We start from the raw sequence: 19,783 nt of genomic DNA, 5'->3' as shown, positions 1-19,783 counted from the left end.
GGCGCTCGTGAGTCAGCCGGCGCCCTTGCTGTAAGACCCGTAGTGCTGTGTTCAGTCGGAACAAAGGAAACCCCGGTCTGGAGAACCGTTGTTCACTCCATCGGTAACGTAGCCCCGCGCCTGGCAAGCTCCCCGCCCTGGGCCGCTCTCGGGACCCAGGCGTCTGCCCTGGCTTCCCGCCCCCGCCCCGCGTGCCCTAGTAAGCTGCCCCCTCCTGCCCCCTGCTCTTAGAAGATAGCTGCTGTCCTCACCTATTTTTCCAACTGAGCTTTTACATAAATTTTGTCAAGATCAAAATAAACATGAAATTTGGGTAGGAATTACATGTAAAGATTAGGAGAAAGTTGATATGTTACCTTACTAGAGGACTAGTATCTTTTTATCTAAATGTTGTCACGTATTTTCATATTAATCGCTCACATTTTATTGTGTTTATCATGTGTTGTTCGCACAGTTATCCTGTTAGGCTGTTGTGCACGCACATCTCTATTTTTGTCATTGTGAATAGATTTTATTTTCTAAGTTTTCCCAGCGTACTGGAAAATGAAGACCCTGTCAGGCCCCTACCTGTTCCCTACGGCTTCCGTTGCCTCTGTCTGCCCCCCTTGGCTGCTGTGGCCGAGGACGTGGATGGCCACTGGCTGTGGCTGAGGCACCCAGCCTGGGAGGGGGCAGGCGTGGGGGGAGGGTGGGGATCTGGCTTGGCCAACCTGCGGTGGAACAGCAAGTCCCACTCGTGACTTAACCAGGGGCATTTGGGACTAAACGTCCTCCATGCCGTAAGATCCAGGCTCCCGGTGATGCTGTCCGTGGCCCAGGGCTGGGTCCCCGCTCACGGCTGGGGTCCGTGGAGCCTCTGTGAAGTGTGCACCTGGTCAGGCTGCCGGATCGTCAGGAAGCAAAGGTTGAGGCGATAGACGGGCACAGCCCTCTATAGGAAGCAAAGGCCTGCCCCCTGGGCATGCAGTCCCCTGAGCTGGGGGCGTCCGTCCCAGTGGGCACGATGTGGCGTTCGAGTGGGGTTGTCCCAGCCCTTGTCCTGCACCCCGGCCTCTCTTGGCGCCCGGGGCCTGGTTTTGTCTCGGGCAGATTTCTGCCCTTCACTGGCCAGGCCGCCTCCTGCCCGCAGCCCCGCATGCCCAACCCCAGGCACCGCCTTCCTCCCCCTGAACTTACCGAAAGGCTGGGCTGGAGCCACACAGAGGCTCCTGGGAGTGCCTACTGCGGGCGGTTTTCAGGAAGGTGGGCCCAGCCGCCTCTGCCCCCCCGCCCAGTGCAGCCCCGTCAGGAGGCTGTGGGTTCCGAGTGAGGGCACTTGCTGTGAAATCTGGTGCAGGGACACATCCCCCTTCTCGTGGGAGGGCTCTGGCTGGGCTGTTACTCATGGAGAGAGGAAAGCACCGGCCAGCCTCACGTGATGTGGCCAGAGCAGCGTGTCCCATATTTCTCCAGGTTATGGGGAGAGAACGAAGATAATTGGGGTACAACGTGCCTTGGCCACAGACCCCACCAACTCAGGAAACTTCTGACCCCCTGTGATCCCAGCTCCTGATGTGGTCTCTGGAGATGGGAGGCGGGGGCTGGGGAGGAGAGAACAGTCCTGAGGCTTAAACCCTGCTTGTGAGGACGCCCCAGTGATGCCACGAGGCACCCAGGGGACATGAGTGACCAGCCACACAGAGCTGCAGACTCTCCAGCCGAGCTGGGAGGAGCCTTTCTGGGGGCTCACCGTCTCTGGTGGCGGGAGCCCCGAGGTGTCCTGTTCATCCCGCTCCTGGACCAGGCTCACATCCGGAGACGTTCCCGGCGCCTGCTTGACGGTGACCCGGCTGTGCAGGTCGCTCAGGGAACCTCGGGAAGCGTGGCTGCAGGCAGGTGTGCGGGCAGCGGCCAGCAGTGCGTGAAGGCACCCGCAGCTGGTGGTGGCCTGGCGCTGGCCACCTTTGGAGGCACGTGCCCAAGCCTCCACCCTCACGGCCACACAGATGACTCTGGGCAGTGAGGGACCTCATCCCGTCCCACAGGGAACCAGCGTGCATGTGCGCACACACACACCCCTACCAAAATCAAAATCCAAAGGCAAGCAAAGTAGAAAATTATCCAAGTTGATGATAGAAGAAGTTGAAATCTTGAATAGGCCAATGAACAGAAGAGAATTTAAGAGAAATTAAAACCCTGCCATTAGCATATCACAAGGGACCATATGGCCCATGCATCCCACTTCTGTGCCGGCCCCCACATGAACTGAAAGTGGGGTCTCAGACAGACACCTACCGTGTTCAAGGCAGCACGATTCACAGGAGCCCAGAGGTGGGGGGGACCCACGTGTCCACAGTGGTCCGTCCACATGATATTACTCGGCCTTAAAAGCAGGGAAGGTCTGACGCCTGATACAGCGCAGATCACGGGGAGCCCCTGAGTTCTGGCTCAGAGCCCCAGGCAAGGCTGCTGAGGCCCCGGCTGCTGACCTGAGCCCTGGAACACTAATGGGGGGCTTGGCGTCGGCCTGTCTCCAGGAGCCAGGCCGGCTCACAGCTCTTACCCGGCCCCGGCACCCTGGGCCTCCTGCGCCGCTGCCTTTCCATCTCGGTGCCGCTCCGCAGAGCCCGTGTTCGGACTTAAGTTTCATGCGTGATCCTATGAGCCGCTCCGCAGAAGTTTGGCCACAGAGCCGCCAGTCAGCTGAGGGACCTGCCTGGCTGACCTGTGTCTGTCTGTTCTGCCCCCCAGGAAAGGGGCCCTGCTGGGCAGGCTGGGGTGGGGCTGAGGGGCGGTGACTCTGGAGGAGAGAGGGACCAAACAGACCAAGACCCAGGGAGTTGGGGGAGGGGCACAAGGCACTGGTCGGAGAACCAGGTGCGTCGGTGGGAGGGGCAGTGGGAGGTCGGTGTCCGGCCAGAAGGAACTGGACGGGGGCACAGCCTCCTTCCTCTCCCTGTCACAGGGAGCTCACTTGATGGAGGGGTCGGCTCTGGACGCCCCCCGGGCTGAGGGCCAGGCCGGGAGGGGACCCGTTCCCTTCGGATGTGCGGCCCCAAGGAAACGCAGCAGGGCCGGCTCCCCTGGGAGCAGCATCTGACAGACCACGTGCTTCGAAGTGGGCCAGAGCGCAATGTGAACTTGCTGGGTTCGTCTCTGGGTCACCCAGGCTTCGCTTTTGTGCCTTAAAATAGCCGTCTCCCTAGTGACTGATTCCGGAGGAGGTTGCTCCCACCTCATTCCTGTCCCCGGACGGCGTGTGAGGGTCATTGTCCCGGCTGTGGGGCTGCTGGGGGGCTGACGCCTGAGAGGCGCGCTGGTTCTGGGCTGAGGGGCTGGGGCGGCCCACGTGGCTGGATGACTGAGGGTGAGCCCCCAGCCTGCCAGGAACGGCCGCCCCCACATGTGGCCTGAGTGGGACCGAAGCTTCCTTGCTAGGCCGGGTGGCCCACGTGGCCGATGACGCGGCTGCCTGGAGGCTGTTCTTCAGCAGTGGGAGGTGGCGTGGCGCCTGCAACCAGGCTGTCCCCCGAGCCCTGCGGGCCCGTCTCCAGTCGGGTGTCTGGCCACCTGTGGGGTCTGCCGCCTCGCGTGGCAGTTTCCCAGGCACTCAGCCCTCAGCCCCAGGATCCCAGGTCCCGGGCCTCCCCCAGCGCCAGTGCTGAGCTGAGCCCCGTGTCCCCCCAGCCTGCCCGTCCCGCGGGCTCTGCCCCTCGGGCAAGCAGCCCAGGTCCACCCGGTGCTACTGCGGAGGCCTCTGCTCGCGCTTCACGTCTCCTCATTTAAATTTTTAATTTGGAAAAATGTCGAACACTAATACAGACGAGGGGGAGGAGAGCCACTCAGCCACTCACGCGCCCCCAGCCCGATGGACCGTAGAGCCAGCAGCGCCGCGGCCGCCTGCCGCCCACACGCCGGGCAGCTGGAAACGACCCCCCTGGCCGGTGAGCTCCGCAGCGTGTGTCTGCGAGAGGCGGTGACCACGGTCCCTTCCACGCCTGAGACGCTTCACGCCCGCCGCTCGTATCAGGCTCACCTGAGACGTCTCAGGTCTCAGCTGTTCCGTGGCTGTGATGGTGGTGGCCCACCAATGGCTCACAGCACCGTCCACACGAGGCCCGTCCAGGGCAGTCCGAGGACCCGCTCCCCCTCTCCCCGTGGTCCCTCTGCGGCCTCCGGGCCGTCGTGTGTGCCGGTCCCTGACATGCTCCCACCTGCTCTTGTGTGCATCCGTCGTGGTCTCGGCCTGCGGGGCGGGTCAGGTTTGACCCTGCCGCACCCCCCCCTCACGGTGCCCGGCAGAGCGTGGCCGCCAGCGACGCCACTGCTACCTGTTCTTCTGGAGGAGCTGCCACGTGGGGTGCTCCGGTTCTGTCGCGGCTCTCTGATGGGCGCGATAGTTATTTGCAAAACAGACTTGCTGTCAGCCGTGTGTGTAGGAAACCGCTCTTCCGGGGTAACTGCCTTCGTCCCCTTCACCGGACGGCGCTCCAGGACGGAGGTGGCCCCCTCATGTCCCCCGCGGCCAGCGGAGCACACGCCTCGGCGCGGTGACTTGGTGGGCGGGACGCCTCCGCCGCCCTTCAGTCCGCTGCAGTTTGGTGGCCTCCACCGCTGCCCCTTTGCGCCGGCTCCTGAGCCCTCTTGGCACAGCTCGCTGTCCGGCTCTCTGCCACACCGGCAGGCCATGGCACAGCTGCTCTCGCCCCCAGGAGCAGAGTCTCAGGTTCCCCGTGCGGCCCTGCCTCCTGCTGGTGGGCGGTGACATTTGCAGACCGGAGTGTGGGCGTTAGGGCTGCTCACTGCTGGTGCACTTGGCCACTCTTTATGGGACTTTGTCGTGGCCACAGCTGGAGGCCCCGGGCAGCATCCCAGAGTCCCCCCCTCTTCCCCGAAGCCAGTTCTCCCTGATGGACCCCTGCTGGATACGCATCTCGGTTTATGTTTCATTTTGCTCTCAATTTTTAGGGATTGCCCTTTATATTAGATGTACTGTTGCGTAAGGTGTTGGCCAAGGTAACGTCTGTAAAACCAGGTTCACTCAGGAAAGTATAAGCTTTACTGCTCTCCCTTCTACGCTGTGTCCCCTTCCTCCTGTGAACTTCCTGTTGGAGACAGACTTCGGTTTCTAGGCCCGTTCGCTCCCGCTTTGTGAGTCGGTGGCGGCCTCCATTCGCACGCTTCTCCACACTCGGCCTTTTCCAACAGGATTTGAGGACATCGTGTTCTACCCGCAGACTCGTCACCGACGCTGCATTGCACGGCAGCGGACACTGGGCAGACGTGCTGCTCAGTGTCCTGTGGCTGCCGTGACAGACGTGGTGTCCACAGTTCAGATGTGTTCGCCGGCGGCTCAGGTGGCCGGAAGGCCGACACGGGCGAGCAGTGGGCCCACGTCAGTCCAGGGGACGCTGTGGGGACCCCTGGCCCGGCATCCCTCAGGCCACTGCTCTGGCTGACCCTCCTCGCTCCCCCTTCCCCTTGTAAGGACGCTTGTGATGACCGCAGGCCAGCCTGCAAGCTCAAGAGTGATCTCTCTCTCAGGATCTTTCACTCAGTCTGCAAAGCCCCTTGTGCCGCGTAAGGAGACCTACCCGCGGGTCCCACGGATTAGACCGTGGACGTGTGTGGGGGCCGCTGCTGTGCCGGGCCCACGCACCACTGGGGAGCAGGAGGTGGTCCCCAGCCGTGTGCAGCTACAAGCAGGGCCGTGTTTACGTGCATGAGCCTCTGCACGTTGTCCCCGTGTCGTCTCTGGGTCAGTTCCCGGGGCGGCCGCCTACACTGAAGGTGAGGCGTGTGAGCGGCTGGGCGCGGCCAGACTCCACCGGGGCCGGCAACGCCATGTGTCGCCAAGGTTTGGATTTTTGCCGGTCTGACGGGAGGGACATGGCATCTCGGTGAGTGTTTACTTTGCATTTCTTTCATGTTAAGTCAGATTGCGCGTCTTTAAGCGTTAGAAGGCCGTGTGCGTGTATCCTTTGCCCGTTCTTCTATCGGTTTGATGGTCTTTATTTTTAGAGGCTGGTGATATATCAGGGAGATTAGCCCTTTGTTTCTGATGTAAATTGCAAGGATTCTCCCAGCTTGTTGTCTTTCAATTTTATGTGTTTTCCCCACGTGAGATGTTTTTTATTTTTACGTATTCTTGTTTGTCGCCCTTTTCCCGTGTTCAGGGGTTTTGTGGCACAGGAATGGTGTCCCTGCCCCATCATGTTCTCCTTCCTCACGCCCACATCTCGTCTATCACATTAGACCTCCTGCGTCTGGAATCTGTTCTGGCTCGTGGGGTCATGAATGGATCAAATTGTATCTTTTTTTATATAGTGATTCGGTTATTCCAACATCGCTTATTAGAAAGTCCACTTGCCCATAAATCCGAGATGCCGCCGTTACGATGCACGGACGAGCTCCTTCTGCGGCGGGTCTGTCCCTGGATTCTCCTTCCTTCTGGCTGCGCGCCGGTCCCGCCCCAGGGCACACTTTTACGGGTGAAGCGCTAGTGTCTGTGGTCACTGCCCGGCTTCCCTTTTAAAGGTTTTTTCCTGCCTATTTTTGCTTCTTTTCCCAAATGAATTGTAGGACCAACTGTAAGCCCCAGGATTCTGTCCCATCCAGACCCAAGATCAAGTCATCAAGTGGCTCTACACCTTTCGTTCAGTTCGGGGCTGGCCTCTGGGCTCCGTGTCTGCGGGCTGGAATGGGGGCTTGGTGGGGGTCACATGAGAAAATGAAAGTGGATCCCCACCTCTGGGTATGCAGGGTAGCTGGTCGAGGGCCTGTCCACAGATGGGGGCCCCGTGTGGCCAGGCCACGCCTGCGGTTGGCCAGCTGAGCACCTGCTAGGACCCTGGGGCGGGAGCCTGGCCGGACCTGCTCCTTCTGCCTGGGGAGGAAGCGTCCCTGAATGGCGCCTTCTTCACATATTATTAAAATGTCTTCACTACGCGCCAGCCTTGTCGCAGGTGCTGGCAGACGTGAGAAGAAGACAGACACACCCCTGCTCCGCAGGGCAGCCTGGCGCAGAGGGTGGCACACTGCATGGACTGGCCGCCCGGCAGGGGAGACCCCAACCCCAGCTCTTCCCGGGCAAGGGCAGCCCTGCCGTGGGGTCNCGGCCTTTCCCGTGGCTCCAGGGGCTCCCCAGGCGGGATCAAGAGGCAGTTTCGTTACGATGTGTTGAGGCTTTAAGTACCTGTTGTCAGACGTTTGCTTCCTGGGGAGCAAAAATTACTCGGAAAGGGAAAGAGCTTGGGGTGAATCACTAAGTCTGCAAAACGCACAAACAGCTTTGAAAAAAATGGCAGTTACCCTCCATTGCTCAGCAGCCCTTCTGGGCCCGCGGCCGCCACGCCCTCAGGGACCCCCAGCTGCTGGGGGCCTGGGGTCGGCAGCATGCACTCCCCCCGCTTCGATCGAGTTCCATTTCCTCTTGGTCTGCCGAAGTCCATCCCTGGAGGGGCGGCTCAGAAAGCCGTTTTGTCTGAGGAAACGACTGGATGGAGCCGGCTGCTCTGGGCATTCGAGGCCCAGTCCCGAAAGGCCCTAGGCCTCCCGCTCCCAGTCTGCGCTTGCTGCCCGTGTGGCCCGCCGCGCCCGAGCCCCTGGCCGGCAGGCTTGGCACCAGATGGGCCGGCCGCACTTTCCTGCCGCTGGTGGTCTCCAGCCCTCCTCAGGGGCCTCGGGGCCGATGCCGCAGGGCGGAGCCCAGGGGCCCTCCCGCTCGACTGTCTAGTGTGCCCGGCAGCCCGCGGGCCTCTCAGATGTGGTGTGGTCAGGCTGGCCCGGGCTAGAGGACACGGGGGGTCACAGGGGGCTGCAGCGGGGACAGGTGACCGATGGCCCAGTTGGCAGGGACAGAGAGCCGCAGGTGCTCAGGTAAGGGCAGAGGCTGGGCCCGGTGGGCAGGGCGTCCGACACCAGAAGGAAGCAGGGTATTTTCACAGCTGGGCGCCTCCGGAAGGTGCGGGGAAAGGACCCGCCTGAGGCCTGAGGCCTCTAAGGAAGCGGCACAGCTTCAGGGCACACAATCCGCGTGTCCCCTGGGCCGGGTCCCCGTGCGGGAGGCAGGCTGCTCTTCAGGCTTTGCCGCTGAGCCTGAGTAGTCAGTCAACATAGGACACATTCATTTAGTGAAAGTTTTATGTGGCCCAGGAGCCCCCGTGGGGTCGCAAAGACGCGTGGGCGAGGCCGGCCCCACGTGTTCTCGTGCGAGCTTGGACAGAGGCCAGCGCGGGGCAGTAACCGATCTCTGGGCGGCCGGAAGGTAAGAGGAGGTCTGTCCAGAATTCTCCTGGCCTCCTTCCCTCCTGGTACAGGGAGGGTGTCTTCCACCTTCGTCCACGTGACGGGTGTTCTCTGTTAGGAAGGAAAAGTGGCGTCGGGGCTCCCTTCCTGCACCCGCTGGTGCTGTAAATGCCGCAGCTCAGGGTGTGGTGCCCGAGTGGCACTTTGTAGCTGCACAGCCTCCCCCGGAGCATCACTGTCCAGGCGCTGAGTCAACAGTTGCTCCATCGCTCATCAGGCCTGAGAACAGGGCAGTTTAGGGAGTCGGGTATCAGCACGGCAGGTGGGCCCCCCCCAACAAAGCCGGGCCTCTCTCTAAGGTGTCAGGTATTTAATGGGAAGTGTGTTTGTGGAAACAAAGACAAAACAAAGGTTAATGTTGGTGTAAATCATAAACCCAGGTTCTGAGCCCGGAGGGCAGTCGGTTGAGATTTTAGGAGCTTGGTCTCCGTGCTTCTAGATGGTGGAGTGTGGGTGCGTGTCCTGGCGGGTAGTTAGAGTGTCTCTGGTGGCCCGAGGTGTCGTGGGAGCTTCCGGGTGGCCCACGCAGCAGCAGGCACGCAGTCTGCTGGTGTGGCTTCTCTGAAGTTTATATCAACGCGTCCAGCTGCTGTGGGCTTTGGGAAAAGGGCAGTGTTCATTTTTAGTTTTTCCAAGTCAGAAGGGTTGGGGGGAATCTGGAAATGTTAATTATTGACAGAACGCACAAAATGGCAGGAGCCAGTTTACAAAGAAGAAGCGTGGTGCTGCAGACACCGCACATGGCGCTGCAGACATCCCACGTAACGCTGTGGACACCCCACGTGGCCCTGTGGACACCCACAAGGGTTATCATTGCTTTTATCGAAACAAAATTCTCCCCCACAGTAACCCCCACTTTCATTAACGATGATTGAAGTCAGACAATTTTTTTGCAAAATAAGTGGAGTCTCATCAGATGTGGCCCGGTTACTTACATAAGTATAGCAAAAATAGTGACTGACCACGTAGGCTCTTTTAAGTCGTTTTTGCTAGAACTTTTATAAGGAGTCTCAGATCAGATGTAGGCTCTTGAGGCTAAGAAGCCAGGTCAGACTTAACCTTCAGGACCCAGGAGTATGGATGAATCCCTGTCTTCTCTGGGTCCCCGGAGCCCCTGCGATTCCGGGGTCTGTCAAGAAGTGACTTCTTCACTCACCCGCAGGGCCAGGAACCCGTGAGCAGGCTCCAGGCTGGTATTCCAGGCCCTCAGTAGGCGTGGACTCCGTCATCTCAGCCTGTTTCTCACCTCCATGTGGTACCGCGCTTCCAGACACGGCCTCCCAGCCCGTCTCGGTGAGAGAACTGACAGTGTGGATCGCGTCCTGCTGCTGGGAGAGGATTCCCGCTGAGCCCGTGCAAATAACTGCATCCGCGTGGAACTCAGAGTGCTTAGTAGCAGTTGCTGAGTTTTGGAGGGATCCGGTGGGGAGAAAAGCTAAATGTCTCAATCCCGTTTACAAAGATATAGTTTACCAGATGGCTGTGAGCTATAGATAGCTTCAGAGAAAAGAGAAGTAGGATTTCTTAAGTCTGGAAAACCAAACATTAAGGAACCAGCCACGATTCAAACCAAAGGTCATAGATGCGATGATCTTCCTCACGGCTTCATTCGGGCCCACAAAAGTAAATCTGCTCCATCCTGGGCCAACAGCCTCTCTGTCCGTTTCGGGAGGGCTCCTCTGGCTCAGCAGCATGGTCACAGAGTTTCCAGAAACCTCTCTCCCAGGGTCCCTGTGGAAGCCTGTCCTGTACTTACTGCCGATGAAACTTGCGTGTCTGTACTTAATAGTAAGAAGCTTTCCATAAAGTGTCAGTAAACCAGCAGCTACCTCCAAATGGGAAAAGACTCAAAACAGCCCTGGTTAAAGATCTGATGACAGTTTATTGCAAAAACGGTGCAGTTGAAAAGAAAATTAGGTTATTTCTATGGCGTATGATATTTTAAGATAATAATTGGAATTACGGCTGATTATACAGCCACTAAGGCTTCTGATAAGCTTCCAGGCATTTTACATAATTTCTGAAACGTATCTATTACGGCATATGTGCATACAAATGTAACAAAGATTTAGCAACACTTCTAATTTAACAGTTTCCCTGTGTAACTTAATGTGTCAAATAAGCCTAATTAATGCAACCTCTGTATTTTTATAAGGAGAAATAACAAATCTATTTTCCCGCGGACCCTCTGAAAACCCCAAAGTTAGTTTGAGGTCAAAAAGACTGCTTTATTTTTTATTTTATTTAAAAAAATTTTTTATTCAATTTTTGAGAGACACAGAGAGAGAGTGCAAGCAGGGAAGGGGTAGAGAGAGAAGGGGACACAGGATCCGAAGCAGGGTCCAGGCTCTGAGCCGTCAGCACAGAGCCCGACGCAGGGCTTGAACTGACAAACCTCGAGATCACGACCTGAGCTGAAGTCAGATGCTTATCCAACTGAGCCACCCAGGTGCCCCTAAAGGTGTACCTGTTTTAATGGGGCTTTAAATTAACCAGCCTTTGTGTGGCTTAAAACCGATTAGCTTTTTGTGATTTAACCAAGGATATAAGTGGTGTCCCCAAAGAGGGCGCAAACGATGTGGGGCCTCCAAGGTCCAGACTTTCTTCCAAAGACAGTTAGAAGGCCAAGACCCTTGATGTCACGAGAGGTCAAAACAGCTCCGGGCTCCCATGGGGTGGGACACCTTAAATCACAGACCTGCCAGTCTGTCACTGGACAGGTGTGGTGGGCACGCTCCCAGTACGAACAGGAAGGCAGGAAGAAATGACTATGGCCCCTGTGGCACAAAGGACTTTCCGGAAAGGCTGAGGGTCGGTAGCTGGCCCGACACAGAGCCCACACGTCACAGAACCACGTTTTCGTTTGTTTGTTTAAATATGGGGGTTTTTTGGTTTTGTNTTTTTCATGTGCCGGTTGGCCATCAGGCTGTCTTTTTTGGAGAAGTGTCTATTCATGTCTTTTGCCCATTTCTTCACTGGGTTATTTGTTCTTTGGGTGTTGAGTTTGATAGGTTCTTTATAGATTTTGGACACTAGCCCTTTATCGGATATGTCATTTGCAAGTATCTTCTCCCACTCTGTCAGTTGCCTTGTAGTTTTGCTGTTTATTTCCTTCCCTGTACAGAAGCTTTTTATTTTGATGAAGTCCCAATAGTTCATTTTTGCTTCTGTTTCCATTGCCTCTGGAGACATGTCTAGTAAGAAGCTGCTGCGGCCAAGGTCACAGAGGTTTGTGCCTGCTTCCTCCTCTGAGATTGTGATGGCTTCCGGTCTCACATTTAGATCTTTCATCCATTTTGAGTTTATTTTTGTGTGTGGTGTAAGAAAGTGGTCCAGATTCATTTTTCTGCATGTCGCTGTCCAATTTTCCCAGCACCACTTGCTGAAGAGACTGTCTTTATTCCATTGGATATTCTTTCCTGCTTTGTCAAAGATGAGTTGGCCTTACGTTTGTGGATTCATTTCTGGGTTCACTATTCTGTTCCATTGATCTGAGTGTCTGTTTTTGTGCCGGTACCATACTATCCTGATGATCACAGCTTCGTAATACAGCTTGAAGTCCGGGATTGTGATGCCTCCAGCTTTGGTTTTCTTTTTCAAGATTCTTTGGCTATTCAGGGTCTTTTCTGGTTCCATACAAATTGTAGGATTGTTTGTTCTAGCTCTGTGAAGAATGCTGGTGTTATTTTGATAGGGGGTTGCATTAAACATGTAGATTGTTTTGGGTAGACATTTTAACAATATTTTTTCCTCCAATCCATGAGCATGGAATATTTTTCCACTCCTTTGTGTCCTCTTCAATTTCTTTCATAAGTATTCTATAGTTTTCAGTGTATAGATTTTTCACCTTTTTGGTTAGATTTATTTCTAGATATTTTATCGTTTTTGGTGCAATTGTAAATGGGCTCGACTCCTTGATTTCTCTTTCTGTTGCTTCATTATTGCTGTATAGGAACGCAACTGATTTCTGTGCACTGATTTTATATCCTGCTACTTTGCTGAATTCCTGGATCAGTTCTAGCAGTTTTGGGGTAGAATCTTTTGGGTTTTCCATATAGAGTATTATGTCCTCTGCGAAGAGTTAAAGTTTGGCCTTCTCCTGGCCGATGTGAATGCCTTTTATTTCTTTGCATTGTCTGTTGCTGAGGCTAAGACTTCCAATACTGTGTTGAATAACAGTGATGAGAGTGGACATCCCTGTCTTGTTCCTGACCTCAGGGGGAAAGCTCTCAGTTTTGGGTGATATTAGCGGTGGGTCTTTCATGTGTGGCTTTTATCATCTTAAGGTATGATCCTTCTATCCCTGCTTCCTTGAGAGTTTTTATCAAGAAAAGAGGCTATATTTTGTCAAATGCTTTCTCTGCATCTATTGAGAGGATCATGTGGTTCTTGTCCTTTCTTTTATTGATGTGATGAATCACATTGATTGTTTCGTGGATATTGAACCAGCCCTGCATCCCAGGTATAAATCCCAGTTGGTCGTGGTGAATAATTTTTTAATGTACTGTTGGATCCAGTCGGCTAATATCTTATTGAGAATTTTTGCACCCATGTTCATCAGGAAAATTGGTCTATAGTTCTTGTTTTTAGCAGGGTGTTTGTCTGGCTTTGGAATCACAGTAATGCTGGCTTATAGAAAGAGCTGGAAGTTTTCCTTCCATTTCTGTTTTTTGGAACAGCTTCAAGAGAAGAGGTGTTAACTCTTCTTTAAATGTTTGCTAGAATTTCCCTGGAAAGCCATCTGGCCCTGGACTCTTGTTTTTTTGAGAGATTTTTGACTACCAATTCGATTTCTTTACTGATTATGGGTCTGTCCAAATTTTGTATTTCTTCCTGTTTCAGTTTTGGTAGTTTATATGTTTCTAGGAATTTGTCCATTTCATCCAGATTGCCCATTTTATTGGCATATAATTGCTCATAAAATTCTCTTATTGTTTGTATTTCTGCTGTGTTAGTTGTGATCTCTCCTCTTTCATCCTTGATTTTATTTATTTGGGTCCTTTCCATTTTTTTTTAAAATCAAACTGGCTAGGGGTTTGTCAATTTTGTTCTTTCAAAGAACCAGCTACAGAACTAGGTTTTACTATGATTTTCTCCTGCTCCTCTGAATTTAGAAAATGACTGGGAGACACCCTCCCTCCTCTCTGGAGCAGGCAGTGTGGACGGAGATCCGGAGAGGTGAGCTGAGGAAGGACCATTGCTGTCTGTGGGGCCCATGCCAGGCCCTTCCTGTTCTGTCGTGCTTCCCACGAACCCTGAGACAAGGCTCTGCCTCCACCCTCTTCAGGTTTTGGGCTGTAATTAGTCAAGCTCTGAACCTTCCAGAACACAGGGTCCAAAAATTCAGGGAGTTTGGGTCCCGACTCAGCTGGCCCTGCCTCCTTCAGGCTGGGAAGGGCCCTGGAGCTATGGTGCTGGCGGCCCTGAGGGCAGAGACTGCTCAGCTGGGCTCCGGATCCGCTCCCGTCCCAGCCCGGCCAGCTGCACCCCAGCAGCACTACCTGTGCACTGAACTCCTTGGAGACGGCAGGAGGGACTGCGTGGCCGCCTGTCTCCCCAGCCCCGGGGCAGCAGCGAGCCGTTCCAGAGCACCTTCAGACATGCGCTGGGAATCCTCTCTCCCTCTGTTTCTGCGCACAGACAAGTGGGCCTGAGCCCCCGTCCACAGTCATGGGGTTTCTCTGCCTCCCGAGATGAATGTGTCTGCGGAGACAGGCTCTCCATCCTGCCCACGCCCAGAAGAACGGCGCCAGCAGAGGAGCGTCTGGAGCTGAAATGGCACTGACTGTCGTTTTGAAAATCCCAACTAGCTTTCAAAATCATAACTTAAAACATTATCTAGGAAACATGGAAAGTTCTGGAAAAAAATCACACCCAGCCCGGCTCTCCCGAGGTAGCACCAGTGCACCTTTGGGCTGCGTGGCCTCGCACGTGGCTGCTCGCATCCCGCTGGCCCGAGCAGGGTCGGGTGATGTTGAGGACCCGCAAACCCCGTGCTGTGAGACACCCCCTCTCCATCCTCGGGCAGCGTGCTCGGCGGGTTCTCCTGACGCGGGACAGATTTCTCTCAGGATTTCTCGGAGTCCTGACCGTCAGGCTGTCACCCTCCTGTGGGTGCCGTGGTTCCCCCTTGGGTTGAATGCCCGAAAGTCAGCGCTCTCCTCCCCGAGGGGTTCTGCACCTGCGTCCGGTCTGTATTTCAGCAGAATTTTCCCGCGTTCCGGCTGACACCTGCATCACAAGCCTGTTGTAACTGGCAGGTCGACACTGGTAGCACTCATGTCAGCAGGTCTCCCAGCCACGGGCCACGAAAGTGGGAGTGGGGGTGGGGCGAGATTTGCCCTTAAGACGGCTCCCAGGCCCTTTCCTGGCAGCTGTGTGACCTGGGGTGCAAGGGTGGCCAGGCCTTCCGGGGACTCAGCCAGGCGAGAGCCGCTGAATGTGCCTCCTCGGGCGGAGGTGGAGGGCTTCCTGGAGCTCTGGGCTTCTCTGCCCGTGACCCCGGCCAGGAGCCCCTGTGGGGCAGTCTGCCCGCCCACCCTGGGGCCCCTCAGATGGTCAGCCCTCGGGAGAGAACTCCAGCCATCCCTGCTCTGCTCAGGCTCAGAAATTGAAAGGAAGAGCATTGGGAGAACAGAGGAGGCAGCAGGTGATTTGGCTTTTAATTGCTGTGATCACACTTGATCAAGCGCATTTTCATAATTGCCTAGAGCTGGGGTCTCTCGGCTCCCTCAGTCTGCATTTCAGAGGCCTGGCTCACGGAGACTCCAGGGAGCCGGTAAGCCTGCTGTCCGGGCCGCGCTGGCAGGTTCTGGGTGCGCACCCCACGCCCAGGGCGGCTGGCCCGGGAGAACGCGGGGCTGTCCCTCCTCCAGATAGCTTTCAGGCCATTTGGCTGAAATGAGAGGAAAGATGCAAGAAAGAGCATGATTCTCACGCTAATGGCTTTGTCCATGGGAGGGGCTTAAAGACCTCGTGGTTCGACCTGGCTTTCGGCCACTCTCTGTCCAGCAAGACCCGGAACCCTGTGCCTGCGCCCAGAGCAGCCCTGATGGCTCGGAAAGTGGGTGTTTCACAGCGGAGGTGGACTGCGTGGTCCAGTGCCACTGGCCACCCTTCGCTGTCCCTCATGACACCCAGGACAGCGGGTGGCGACATTGGCTTCCTGAGGCCACTGTGACAAATGACCACACATGATGGCCCCTCCCTCTGGGCATTACATTTCTGCCATGGACTGAACTGTGTCCCCAGCTTCCCATGTTGAAGGCCCCCCCAGTGTGATAGTATTTGGAGGTGGGGGCTTTGGCGTGCGGGCAGGTGACGGGATTAGTGCCCAGCACCTGTGAGGGGTGGGGAGGGAGGCCAGAACTCTCTACGTGCGCCCACAGAGGACAGGCTGCGTGAGGACCCAGTGAGCACAGGAGGCAGGCCCTTGCCGAGAATGGAATCTTCCGGCACCTTGGTCTTGGACATCCAGCCTCCAGAGCTGTGAGAAAGGAGTGTCTGCTACTTAAGTGGCCAGGCCTGTGGTGTCCGTCCCGGCCCAGACACCCTGCGGCTCACATCTCCCACTGCCTCCCGCTTGGGAGGTCCCTGCTGGTGGGCCGGGATGATCTCCCAGGAGACCACGGGGCGTGGGGACCAGGAAGTGGGTGTCCTTGAGGCCATTGGTCAGCTGAGCATGGCAGAGACAAAGCCGTGGTCGGTGGACGCGTGAGTGCGAGGTCTGGCTTGGCCCTGACACAGACCCTCCCGACTTTGAGCCAGCGTGACGCTCACATGTGGCAGATGGGGAAATGGAGGGTCAGCTGAGGGGGGGCCTCCGACAGCCAGCGAGGAGCAGCCGGCCCCCAGAGGAGGACGGGCCCAGGGACAAGGGCAGCCGACGGGCTCCTGGACGGGGTCTGTCTGCTGTGTGTGCCCGCGGGGCCAGGACCAGGCCGACGGGTGGAACCAGGGGGCTTGGGGGCGGGAATGGCCCTCTCGCTGGGGCATCTGGCGGCCTTCTCAGCCCCAGCCTGGCATCCTGCCTCGTCCTGCTCCACAGGGGCCCCCAAACGTGCGATGTGCCCACAGGGGAGCCGACGGGCACGGTGGTCACTGCCCCCATCCCCGTCAGGGGAGCTCTGCCTGTCCCCACACCCCTTGGGGATGTTTTTATGACTGTTTATGCTCCTGTCCGAGAAGTGACCCCCGCTGTTCCCTTTGGGGGACAGATGGAGGACAGGGACGGCTCTGAACCTCTGTCTGCATGGGAAGGCCTGGCAGCAAGGTCAGGGCAGGCCATTGTCATGGCCTCCCTTCTCCGCTCACTCTGCCCACCCTCGGGGACGGCACGCCTGCCCCCCCAGTCTGGGCAGAGCAGCAAGGGGGGGCCTTAACTCTTGTGGCCTCGAGAGCAGGTGGGGGTCTGTGGACGCCAGAAGCGACGCAGGTCTGAGGCCAGGACCCCCGCCCTGGACTGCAGGCTTTCTGGGGAGTCAGCAGCCAGAGGCGCTGTAGGCAGAGCTTTGCGGGGGGTCTTGGTGGCCTGCACAGCCCCTGGGCGGGTTTGAGGTGGAAGCTGCACAGTCACATCGCACGGGCACCACACGGGCATCACGCAGGTGTCACTCTGGTCACGCAGGCATCGTGTGGGCACCATGTGGGCACCATGCTTCAAGCCTTGCTGCCTGGGGCTGGCAGGGAGGTGTGCTCGGTGCTGCCGTGCCTCACGAGGGCCCTGTACCTGGATGATGGGGGTTCAGCACTCAGGCTGCTCAGTTGTTGAGTCCACCCCCCAAAGCCAGCGGCCACCGGCCACCTCCCCGCCGTGGGGCAGCGCTGTCGCCAGACACCCTCACAGTAATGGCGCAGAAGCCAGAGCAGGGAGGGTGCTTCCCTGTGCCCAGTCCCAGTTCCCGCCCTCGCCGGGCATGTCAGCTCTGTGTCGTGCATTAAGTGGCATAGACTTATGGTTCTGGTTGGCCTTGTAAACATCGTCAGGCAGCCTTGAAAGCCTTTATAGATGTTGCTTCAGTGGCTGCGTGATATTCCGTTGAGCTCACTTGCCCGTGTCCATGAGGTTGCTGGACGCTCAGATTGTTGAAAGTCTGTTATAAGGAGTTTGTTCAACTGATGAACATCTTCTGAAAAAAACAAAAACACTTCATTTCTTAGCATATGTTCCCAGGTGAGGGAACATGGGGTTCACCCAAAAGGGTTGGATCCCGCGGGTTTGGGCCAAGCCCCAGATGCTTGCTGACACCTCCGGTCAGGTCCAGGCCACCTACTTTTGGCTGAGGCACCGGGGACGTCTCCCCCATCCTCTGCCCAACGTGGGAGCACAGCCAGCATCGCAAATGGACTGCACAGCTCAGTGTCTGACAGGATTAGCATTTAAGGGCTGTGCAGGGACCCTGCCATTGCAGGAGGGTCCCTGTTGTGCTGGGGAGCGGGGTGGCCCAGGGTTGGTGAGGACACCAGCTCTCGTGTCTCAGGCCTTCCCAGGTGCGGGGCTTTGGCTGAGGGGTCTCCCCACTTCTGTCCCCAGCAGCCTTCCAAGCCAGCTTCTGCTCGGAGCCCTGGGAAGGGCACCGGGTCCCTGCTGGTGGCGGGGGTGGGTGCTGTTCCTGGCTCCAGCACCGTGCTCGTGGCTGGGTCCTGCCTGCTTGCTGAAGGCACCTTGCACAGGAACTTGCCCCACCGAAGACATCTGGTCATTCCCGAGTCACATCTGCCGTGGCCAGCGTGGGAGGCGGGGTGGTGGCATCCGCCTGAAGCGCCCTCTGCCCCGCAGGTGTGCATCGTGCAGAAGCGGGACACGGAGAAGATGTACGCCATGAAGTACATGAACAAGCAGCAGTGCATCGAGCGCGACGAGGTGCGCAACGTGTTCCGGGAGCTGGAGATCATGCAGGAGATCGAGCACGTCTTCCTGGTGAACCTGTGGTACGTGAGCTCGCCTCGTGGGCACAGCGCCCAGGCTGCACCCGCCGCCACCCCGGCGCCCTCCCTGCTGCTCCCTCCTCCTTTGTGTCTGGGACACCCCAATGCCCACAGCCCGTCCCCCACACACTCACCTTCCGGTTCCCCAGGGCCAGCTCTGTCCAGGTGTGCAGGGCGCACGTGTTGACACAGGTCTCTCCACGTGCGGAAAGTCCAGGCTTTTCCCCGAAGGAGGCCTGTGGCCCATGGTGTTCCTGGCACTAAATCCAGTGGGGGAGAGCTTTGGGAGCCTGAGTTTCTTCAAAAAATGGTCACCAAGACCAGCCCCTGGAAGGGAGGGAGCCGCAGCCTGCAGTGAGATCACCTTCCTCTTTCCTACATGAGTGTTGGGCTGCACAAGAGTCCTCCCCACTGGGGTCCTCCCCAAGTCCTCCCTGACGGCCTCTCGCCCTGGGGTCGGTGCTCCCTGCTGGGCTCACAGACCAGGTGGCGTTCCCGAGGGCCCCGGCGGCATAGGTGCCTCGGCTGGGGAGCGTGTGAGAACCAGCTCCGGCCCCGCCCCCACTCGGAGCTGAGGGCCCGTTAGCCGAACACGAGGGAGAGGCCGCCCATCCGGGGACAGAAGTGTGGGACGGTGCGTTGTTGAAAGTGACCTGGTGCTAGGGCCTGTGGCACACACACAGCCGAAGGCCCCCCTTCGGTTGTTTATCTGGGGCCACGGCCGGTGGCAGGGTGTCGTGGACAGCAGCCCACAGCCAGCTCTCCCGGTCGGAACCGTGGTCCTGCCTGGCCGTGAGACGGGAGGAAGGAGCTGCCTGTGCCGTGAGGGACGTGGCCTTGCCCAGGGGGTTGTGGGAAGAGGGCGAGGTGCTGAGCAGGGCCCAGGGCGGTGGAGCCGGGGCTGCCCAGGCCTCCTCCAGCCCCTCACCCCTGCACGCGCCCCGGGCCTCCCTCAACATCTAGTGTCCGTGCAAGCAGAGGGGCCGGAGGGCCACAGCATGTCACTGAGCTCCATGGGCACTGTGCTCTCAGCGTCCTGGGGCGGTGGTGCTAAAGCCAGGGGTGTCCCGCACCCCTCACCTGCCGACTCCGTGCCGGCCAGGGAGGGCCTGCGGTGGAAACCACCTCCCTGGGGTGGGCCCGCTTGCAGCCTCACAGGAAGGGGCTGCCGTGTGTGGTAGACTCTCAGCCACGACACTGGCCCTGGGGCTTGCCAAGAGGGACAACCCGGGGTTTCCTACCTGGGGGGCCTCAGCTTGCCCTCCCGCACCCTCTGGGGCTCTCTCTGGGAGGCAGTGTGCCTAGTGGCCAGGAGCACGGGCTCCCGGGTCAAACTCCTCCTCCCTGCTGCAGACGACACCCTCTGCGGAGCAGGGGTGAGAGTGAACCCCAGGGCAGAACTACAGATGCATGTACTCAGGCAAAGCAGTCCACGTAGGGTGACTGAGGGATGTGAGCCGTCATCACGGTTCACGGTCCTCCCCTGCTCCCGCAGCTGGTACCCCGCCGCACAGGCCGGGCTGCCGGGGACGCCCCCCACTGTCCCGGGGCCGGCAGGACGGAGCCTCAG

At 57.7% G+C, this 19,783-nt stretch overlaps 1 protein-coding gene across 3 annotated transcripts in view; it reads left to right on the top strand.

The window, feature by feature from the left end:
• Window positions 1-19,783, top strand: part of STK32C (serine/threonine kinase 32C) — a 31,706-nt gene that overhangs the window by 2,360 nt on the left and 9,563 nt on the right. The window contains exons 1-2 of one of the 3 annotated variants that reach the window (XM_077763009.1): window positions 83-103; window positions 18,065-18,216. In XM_077763009.1, coding sequence (XP_077619135.1) covers window positions 18,098-18,216 — 119 coding nt within the window. In that variant the 5' untranslated portion in view covers window positions 83-103; window positions 18,065-18,097. Of the gene's footprint in view, window positions 1-82; window positions 104-16,016; window positions 16,189-18,064; window positions 18,217-19,783 lie in introns of those variants that run through there. The other 2 variants (XM_077763008.1, XM_077763007.1) reach the window with 2 other exon arrangements.

Source organism: Crocuta crocuta, unplaced genomic scaffold (genome assembly GCF_008692635.1).
Source record: "Crocuta crocuta isolate KB4526 unplaced genomic scaffold, BGI_CrCroc_1.0 scaffold466, whole genome shotgun sequence".
NCBI lineage: Eukaryota > Metazoa > Chordata > Mammalia > Carnivora > Hyaenidae > Crocuta > Crocuta crocuta.
This window is presented reverse-complemented; position numbering and strand designations above follow the sequence as displayed.